Source organism: Morone saxatilis, unplaced genomic scaffold (genome assembly GCF_004916995.1).
Source record: "Morone saxatilis isolate NCDOM2014 unplaced genomic scaffold, NCSU_SB_2.0 Contig8, whole genome shotgun sequence".
In the NCBI taxonomy this organism is placed as follows: Eukaryota; Metazoa; Chordata; class Actinopteri; family Moronidae; genus Morone; species Morone saxatilis.
In genome coordinates this window covers 20,773,661-20,783,493 of record NW_023340257.1, presented here as the reverse complement: position 1 = coordinate 20,783,493, position 9,833 = coordinate 20,773,661, and the positions used below count along the sequence as shown (strand labels likewise).

The 9,833-nt window shown below is 43.9% G+C and overlaps 1 protein-coding gene across 4 annotated transcripts in view; it reads left to right on the top strand.

Annotated features, from left to right (window-relative positions):
- The first annotated feature begins 515 nt into the window (after window positions 1-515).
- The window catches only part of robo2 (roundabout, axon guidance receptor, homolog 2 (Drosophila)), a 158,264-nt gene continuing 148,946 nt past the window's right edge, over window positions 516-9,833 (top strand). For all 4 annotated transcript variants that reach the window (XM_035680312.1, XM_035680310.1, XM_035680311.1 and 1 more), the window contains exon 1: window positions 516-1,209. In XM_035680312.1, the coding sequence (XP_035536205.1) occupies window positions 1,155-1,209 (55 nt within the window). In that variant the 5' untranslated portion in view covers window positions 516-1,154. The remainder of the gene's footprint in view (window positions 1,210-9,833) is intronic.

Genomic DNA, 9,833 nt, shown 5'->3' with positions numbered 1-9,833 from the left:
ATATGCAACCTGTTGGCTGTTTTTTAGTAAGTGTTTTTATTTTTAGAAATGAGTTGATTAAACTATCCTGATATTTCTAGATGAGATTTGCTCTCCAACATCCATCAGTGTTGTGTAAACAATGAATCTAGCTACTAAACATTTATGTAAAGCTATACATGAACTCGAGTAAACATCCATATGTGTGTAAACAGAGATTATGTGGGTTTATCCTCCACTCCCATACATCTCTGTTTAAGATCATCTTACCTGTAGAAAGAGGGGGTCACTAGCCTAGTCTTCATTTCTTCATTTACTACAGACAGATTTGGACTGAGATCCAAGCTCTCCTCCACCTTTCCTTCCCCTCAGTCTACCACTCTCTTCCCCTCTCGCCGCTGCCGCTCCGTGTTTCGTGCAAGTGTGTCAGGCTTTCAGAGTGGTGGTCTGCTGGCTGTGCCGGGTGCGCATAGACGGTGCGCTCCTAGCGGCAGCGCTGTTGACACGAAAAAAAAGAAGAAGAAGCAGAGAGAGAGAGAGAGAGAGAGAGAGGAGGATGACCTGACTTGTAGTATGACTGTACATTTACAGCGCTTTAGCCAAGGCAAAGCACATGGGTCTTTTGGGAGCTGGTTCCCGTTGCGATAAAACAACTTTTTGGGAATACATGAGAGTTGAAGGCTGGTTTCCAGTCAGAGCCGAGCCATGTGTTGAACTGTGGAGACATCGCTCAAAATTTTGAGAGACGTGCCAGAGACGCGCGTCCTGAAGGAACCGAGGACCTGCGGAGAAGAAGTGCACAGCCTACGTTTGTTTTCCAGCGTGGACTTTAACATTTATTCTGTGTGGGCTTCGTCTTGTGCACTAGGTCATTCTGGAGAAATAGCAGACATTGCGGATGAACTTAAGGGGCAAGCGCAAGCAGGGATAACACTCGAAAGACCGAGAGTTTGGTTTCAAGGTTTGCTGGATATGAACACCCCGAGCAGCTCCCGGTGACCTCCTCTGAAATGGATCCTCTCAGTTTTTGGACACTGAAACTGGCTTTTGTCAGTAACTAGGACCCCTCCACAACTCCCAGAAACACGGAGCAGACTTGCCTGTCTTTTTGGACATATTTTTCTGCAGTCAATTTGAGGATTTGCGCGCCCGCCGTGGATGTTTAATATGCTAGTATGGGTCCGCTAGCGTTCATCCTTGTTGGTGGATTACTGTATTTTCAAGTTGATGGTAAGTTGCCTAACATGTGTTGTTGTGTAAAACTTCACATATTTACTCAAATATTCAGTTTTGCATTGCACGGACTGTGCCAGACACTGCCCATGGCACCGCACTTCTACATTTTGAACCAGTTTTGATTTGTAAGCAATATTATACATTTATGTTGTTGGACTCACATTTAGTAATTTACGAATTTTGATTATTAAAGAGCTGGTTTAGTCGGCAACTGTGCAGCAGTTAATAGGTAATACTGTTGATAACGAGGCTAACCTTGTTGTAAATTACATGTATTTCGCCACAGGTATATATATTTTATTATTAAACACAGCACACATTAAAGTAATACACGAACAAGCAACTGAATTCAACAGATTATTCTTCTGTCCAGTGCAGCTAAGGGTCTCCTTTCAGAAGGTTAAAATTAGGGCAGAGATGAGCTGATTTCTTTAAGTGCAACAGATAGAAGCAGCATGCAGCCTGCGTGTTTAAGTAGTAAATAATATTAAATGATAATAACAGAAATGACCAGTTAGAACATGGTGTTTCAATATTTTTTTTTCTCTTAGAGGCTTAGTCTGTGTAAAGCAAATATTTCTGAAAATGAATGATCCTTAGTTTCTTTTACAATGGCTACAGGTTATATTTCTAGTGCAGATGTGGAGAGAATTTCCTTAAAGGAGTTTTTAATAATAGCAAACAAATCTAAATCTAAATATTTGTGTGTATTCAGATGGCACAAATGAAAAGACAAAGTGGTCTAAACAGAAAGTACTCCAGACCTGTGGGTGGGTTGACTGGCTTGCAGGTGCTTGGCAAATGTGTAGTGAACGCCCTGCCTCTGCACTGTAGTGGATAGTACTAGCTGTGGTCATATCGCTTTAGGATTTCAGTGCTGCGATTGTGGATTGTAGTGTAAGCCGGCTTAAATCCAAGCTGGGACAGTGCCCACTTTATTATTCCCATTTGTTTGATTAAACTTTAATAATGATGCAAATGAGATTGATACTGTTTAATTTCTACAGCCAAAAGCTTCAGCCCTCTTCATCCAATCTGCTGCTGAGTGCTAAGTCAGCATCTTTTTATTTATTTATTACAGTTTTACAAGGCTTCTTGGGATTCACTGACCTACAAGAGAACTGGTTTAATAGAGGAATTAAAACAGCCTCAACTGCAGAGTTAATGTGATGACTCACATCAATCATCAAAATAGGAGGGCTTAGGTGACGGAAATCGTGATTGGGATTGGTCCAACCTGTGACTGGTGGAATGATGGGTGGGATTAAGACATATCACTTTTTAAAAAAAAGGCATAAACCTTTGTGTGGTACACCTTTTCACAGTTCTCTCTCTCTCTCTCTCTTTCTCTTTCACGCGGGCACACACACAAGCCTGCACAGACAAAGTGGTGCTCATAATCATAGAATGAGGAAATAAATCACATACTGGGACATTATATCAGCACTATGATGTGAGCGATGATTCACACATGTGTTTGCTTTGTATTGTTTGTACAACTTAGTAGTATGTAAAACTGAGTTTTTGTTGTCACTGAATGCAAGTGCCTAAAAGGCCCCATTTTTCTTTTCTTTCACCTGTCAGCTCCCGCTTTTGTTCTTCACAGCTGCGAGTTTAGGTTCTGAAGCAGTCTTCATGCCTTCTGTAGTTAGCAAATCAAGTTCCCCTTTCTGCTGGGATTTGAATATTTTTTCTTTTTTCTTTCTTTTACCTTTTTTTGGTGTCTTTCACTCTGCTCAGCCAAACCCACTGGTTGCTAAGCAATGGCTCATGGCATTGCTAGCAGTCCAGAGGGAGAGGGTGCACAACTCCCCGGGAAGCAGTGGATCTTCCCAATCATTTGCCTGTCACCCTCCTCCCCCTCCCCCCTTCCCTTCCTTGCTCTCCACCTCCATCCCTGCAGAACCCACCCATCACCCAGCCCCTTTCAGAGGTAATCTGAGGGTCCTTGGAGAGGGAGGAGCTTCCTCTAAGAGTCCACTTAGGCAGACAAAAAGGTCTAGAGTTGTATTCACTGGGCAGCATTGCCAACAAAGCCAAGCCTTGTGAATGGCGTCAGTCACTGTTTAGTGTGCTGTGATTAATACTGCTAGTGTGTAGGAGAGGGCAGAAAAGGTGAGATGGAGATAGAATCAGGGGAGTGTGTGTTGGGTGTTGTTGCCAGGGTTGGAAGAAAGGGGATTGTTTTGAGACCTGAGAGAAGATTCTGCAACTGAAAACATAGTTACCACACTTATTTAAGAACCTGATGGACTGCAGTAGAAGACATTTCCAGGAATACACCAGTCAGCAGCTGCCTGGTTATCTCTTAAACTCCATCGTGCTGCTTTTGAAGCTGGATTAGAACATGCTTGGCATAGTGGACATGCACTCCTGACCTTGTGCTATTCTGAGATCTCCTGCATGCTTGTGTCTGATGTAGGAGCTGGTGACATCACGTCCATCCTAGGTGACACACAGGAGAGGTGCTGAAATATGGTCCAACTTAAATCTGTCTAAGAGGCTATGGAGACTGCCACATGGGGTCTTTGAAGGCCTAGGCAGTGTACAGCTCTCTATCCGACAGCAGGGTTGTGGTTTCAGTTTTGCTGATTCAAGAGAAACTTAAACCCGGAGAGTCGTTGTGTATGTGTCGAGGAAAGGAGGAGGGGAGCGATACACAAAATGAGAGTAATCAAATCTAAAAATTGAGGCAAGAGTTGTTTAACAACACAATCTTTTAAAGGGAAATAGCGAGGATGAGGCTTTATTACCAAATCACCCTGGAGACTAACAGCTCTGTTGATGGCCATGATTGAATGAGAGAGGTTTAAAGTACTGCCCTATAATGGAATGTAAACCCAGATTAAAGTAGTCTAGGTGAATGATGAGGCAGGCTGAGGTCATTGTGTAAGAGCCATTGCAATGTCTCGTCCCAAATGTGATTGTTCTGCTTGAGTTGGCGGCATTTAGGCAGCGTTATTGTAATTGCAGTTCATTTGCTCGAATGGGGTTGCTATAATGATGAACCCTCATCTGAGATCTACGGGAAGATCCTCTGTACTGTCTCCCACGGTCTCATCACTGTCAAGGAAGCTGCCTTCCTCTGCATCAAAGAGCACCACTGTTTATTCTCTGATTAACATCAAAAATGAGTGGAGAGAAAAGACAGAGGTGGTGATCATAAGAGGAAATAAATGAACAGAGAACAAAGAACGAGGTGAGCTCTTGTCCAATAAAAATCGGCTTACAGGCCCTTGTGTGTGTGAGAGAGTGATAAGTGTTACTTGACCAGTGATGCGAGCCTGTCAACTCCTATGATATTTTAACAGCCAAGTCTGGATACTCTGTGGGTCACGTTTCAGTAGCCATCAACTCCACAAGTTCAGGATAGAACAAATTCAACTTTGTACTTCTTTTACTACTTCTTTTAAGTCCAAAGTGCTGATCTGTGATCACTCAAAAATAAAAGGATTCACAGCTGTTTTAAATTCTGGATACATAATGCCTTTCCATTTTCACTGTGTAGAAGTGAGAGAGAAAATGTCAGCGTCAGACAATGCACATGGCTGATTTTGCTGTAAGACATGCAGAATGCAGCGGACGTAATACCACTTTTCCCGGTTTTACCTCCGCTTTATTAAGTCCCAGCCAAGCATACCCCTGACATTTACAGAGCAGAAAAAGGCCTAATGCCTTGATGCTTTTGCCGAGAGAAACAAAGACAAAAAGAGGATGAGAGATTACAACTGGAAGAGATAGAGGTTTAACGCTAACAGGTAGGCGGCAGTAAAGGATAAGAATCTTTCCTCATATGATTTTTCTTTCCAAATTTCCCCAGACCCATCTCGTCCGCTATCTCTCTCTTTCACTCACACACACACACACAACTATCAGTCGTTGGCGTTGTCCATGAGGGTGGAATTCAAACACTGAGGGGGTTGTTGTACACCTGCGATGGCAGTAGAGTGGGTTTGTGTGTGGAGGTAGGGATGGGGGAAGGAGTGATATGATAAATTGAGCATGCTGACTATGAGGTAAAGCAAGCGGTCAGGGCCTTCACCTGTCTCACACACCTGCACTCATAGAATACACACCTGTGCTAACCCTCCTGGGCCCCTAGACACAGATATAATCCCTGCTCTATTCTCCCACTGCCTCTGTTTGCCAACAGCCGATTGAGGGTTTTAGGCAGTCCAACTGACAGAAAATGTTGATGTAATTACTGTTATATAATCCCTGATGATTAGATGATAGTGAATGAACCCTTATTGATCAATGGCAAATACCCTGCTAGCGGTTACAATCCAAACTGCCTCTGTGTAGGACAGATTACTCCATAGCAGTGTGGATGTGATGAGCATTCTTATCTCCACGAAACTTGATTATCTTAAGAGCAGGCCAAAATGCAGATAGTAGAGGGTGCGGCGTAAGCCTGTGATGCCTTAGACTTTCTGGAAGAGACAGCATGTTTTTCCTTATCAGTGTTTTTATGTTGCATGCTGCACTGAAACGTTGTGTTTGGGGAAGCGTCTAATTACTCTCTCTCCTGTTGCCCTGACTCTTCCCTCTGGTTGGCTGTCACACAGCAACCTGCACATAGAAGGGAGAGATGTCAAGGTTGAATGACTCATAGAAGTACATACTACAACTACATACTAAACTATATAACTATATATGCTCATGGGTGGAAGCCCACATACCCACTGTAAACACACAGAGAAGCATACAAATGCATACCGGCAGCCATGCACTGTGATTGCTCCAAGCCTTTATTTTGCAAGAGCGTTTAATGACACATACTGTATTAATTCGCATCACTGTTTATTGATTATACCTGTTCATGGTATATTTCTAATCATCACACTCCTCCTTTTTTTTCTTTGTGTTTTCAGTCAGTAACATACCTCTGTGTGCTTCATTGTCAAGAATTTGTGTGACAGTTGTACCTGACCTGAGTGTCTCACCAGTGTCTCGAAGATGAGGTCGGGCCTGGTGATAAAAATGCATGAGCTGTCTCTCAGTGTGAGACGTTTGAAGATGGACAGCTAGAGCATGACACTCAAGCACACATCCGTCACACACAGCAGTAGTCCAGTGCAGCTGTAATGCCGCTCAGAATGGTGGAGCCAGTGAATAAGTGTCTTGTTCCACCATCTCCATCCCCAGCTCGGTCTATGGATCACCCAGCCATGACGGCTTGGTACCTTTTCTTCCCCCATAACTAACTGGGGAATCTAACCCTATAGAAGTACACAGCCTCCAAACTATACACCATCACAGTGTATTATTGTGGAAACTGTAGAAACCTGGAGGTCTTCTGAGGGGTCTGACCTCTTGTGAACAGAGTCTCCCTGCATGTCAATGAGGGCATGTCAACATTTACAGAGCTTTATAGCAGGCTCCCTTGCCTAACATGTGAGAATTGATATGTTAATATTGTTGGTGTTTAATACTGTATGATGCTATATTATTTTCCCTTATTTGGTTATAAGACATAGTGTTCCCTGGCAGTGTATTCCTAAATATCCTTGTTGTGTAATCAATGTGTCTATGTGGTAATTTATGCCATAATATGCTAAATTATGTTAACAGATCAGTAGGCCAAACAGCTTGATTTAACAGCATTGTCATTATACGACATTCGTAAGCTGATCACATTTATACATACATAATAATTAGATAAGTAATAAAGATTGTAGTGTATTTCAGTGCTGTGGGAATCTGCTCTTGTTGTCCCCGCTGCCAAAACACGGCACCACACTGCTTTGTAAATCGAGCCACCATGACCAGGCGTGAGTTGATTTACTGTATATAATGGCTCCTGGTGAGACTGGCTTTGTGGTTGAAGTCTCTGTGTGGAATGTGGCACGAGCCAAGTGTCACAACCATTGCGGCGGATAGGAAGAAAGCCTTAATCGCATCCTTGAACGTTTGAACCCTCCAGTTTCTCTTCCAGGATGGTGATGGTTTTTCTGGGGAGCTGCTCGCAGGCATTTATCATTTAGAGGCCCGGTAACACCCAGCCAGTAGTAGAATTATGAAATGTAGTGAGTGAATGTGTGTGAATGTGTTTGTGAGCACCATTAATGACCATCAAAGCCCATTGTTTTTTTGTGTTAGCTTGGATTTATGGTGCTGAGTAAATTGAATAAGTCCTTCATCCACTTACTGCGGGCACCCTTGACCTTGTCGACGTAAGCCAGACCAGATGAAGTGTCCTGTGGAATAGAAATTTAATAAATCTCATCTCGACTTGGTGTGCTGTACCTTAAAAAACACAAACAGTGAGCTATAAGGGCCATTTGATTACCTCGCTCCGCTCTCCTGAGTCCATCACTTGGAGGGTGTGTGGTTACAGCTCTTATTCCTCAGGCTCACACGTGGGGCTCAAGACCACTGTTGCTGGAAGTGGTGACTACCCTCATTGACATGCAGGGACATCGCAATGTGTTCACTGCAGGTCAGCACCCGTGGCACACCTCCAATTATCCACTCATCTCTCAACACAGTGTATCATGAACACCTGAAGGCCTTCTCCTCAACCCTCCTTTCCCCTTCGCCTTCATTTCTAAAGCAATAAAGCACTTATTTATTTTGCCCTATTCAATCTGCAGGGGCAGCTCAGCAATGCAGGTAAAGAGATTACAATGCTTGAGGGAGAATCAATTGATGCCATTCATTTCATTGCACTTCCCTCAGTAGGAACTGTTAAGAGTAGCAAATGCCTGAAAGGAGAGCATTGGTAATGCAAAATTGTGCGCTCAGCTCACATGCACACCACACCACGACTGTTTGACTGGAGCAAGTGGACATTAACTTAAGTCAAGGGCCTCCTCTACAGTCGTCGTTGAGGAAGGGGAAACTATTAATCATTCAATTCACCTCTTTAATTTTTGCTACTTGGATTTGAATCGCTGATTTTCCACACACAAGCACACATCCTCAAGATCAAGGCCACAGTGCAAAGCAGGGGCAGGCAAGAAAATGGCTGAGCACAGGCTGCTCAGAAGGATCTGCAGGAAAAGAGAGAGGGCTGAAGAAGGTGGGGTGGTGCAGTGAGCTACATGCTTGAGTGGCCCTAGCATCGGAAATCATTTCATCTGCATCACGCAGTTTAGTGTCCCTACCAGTGGCCTGACAGTCCCACAGAGCCGGTGCTGTACTCTTTACACTAATCATCCCATAGAGAGCAAGCAGCACACTTATCATCACATTGCACTTCACCATAAAGAGGTCTAAACTGTCCTTATGTCATCCTCCTTTCCCTCCTCTAGTCTCTTGTTTCAAGTCAGTAATTTCAGCTCTTCTGAGACAGGCCATCTGCTGAAAGAAAAGATAGCATCACCCCATGGCTACTGATAGCAGAAGGAAGAGTGAGAATGGGAGTAGTTTAGAAAAAAAACAAGGTGGAAACTGCTTGAAATTCAAGCTATGTGAATCAGCCCTTTGCAGCAAAATCAGATATTCTGTTTCCCACAGTAATCTATTTATATATTCCATCTGCATGGGGGAGAGAGGGCAAATACACAGATGCAGAGTCAATACGACCCCACCACACCACTGCCCGAAATACACTGAGTGGAATTCTATCTGATATTTGTTGGAGGCAAGCATGGATGCAGTAAGATGTTGAGATCAGCTCCTAGAATTACCCCTGTGTTTGCTTTCAGAGTATAGATCTTAGCAGGAGAAAGGAGGGATGGGGGAGGTGGGGGAGGTGAGGGGGGCAACAGAGTAGCAGAGCACTGAGGTGGAACAGAGCCCATCATGGGAGCTTGCTATCTAGCTAGCTCAAACTCCCTCTCTCTCTCTCTCTTGCAACAGAAGATGAAGGGAAAGAATCTGCTCTGCACCTGCGAACACCCTTCATTTCACTTTCTCTGTCTTCACTCTGAGGATTCGGCTGTATATTCCAGGGTGTATCAAGTGGCTGGCTGTATGCAGTGGGTTGGGGGTAGACTGGCAATACAGCAGGTTGTCTTTAGTGACACCTCAGCCGTATGTCTGGTATTTGGGTGTAGTGGGGCTCATGTGCTGTGACGCCAATGACAGCCCGCAGTAAAGAAGATGAATCTTGGGTGCAGAACGGGCTGCTTGCAATTGTCACGGCAGGCCAGTGCAGAGGCGAGGACGGCCAGTAACATCATTCTATCGCCACCCCTAGTTTCCCCCTGCTGCTCTCTCACATTTCCCTTTGGATGACATGACGGATATGACTCTGTCACCCTCACAGCGAGGGTAGGATGTAACGGGACAGGGAGCAAGTGAAGGAGACAGAGAGATATTGGGGAGGGAGAAGCAGAGATATATATAGGGAAGGAGATGGAGTGGGAGGTTGAGGAGAAGTGGAGAGAGCCAGGAGTAGTGGGAGGCAGGGGGAGAATATATTTCTGAATGGACAACATGGATCTAATGCATAATTTATTCCTTCTGAAATTTTCTTTTTCCTTTTTTTGGGGGGGCGTTTTTAAGTTTTTTTTTTTTATTGTTGTTTGGTTGTTCTTTTTTTTTTAAATTTTATATTTACTCAGCTCTCCGATTTTCCACACTTTTTGTATGAAATGCCTCTTCCATGTCAGTATCCACATTACAGTGTTACCACGTCATGGCCTGGACCTTGGTTTTCATGTTTGATG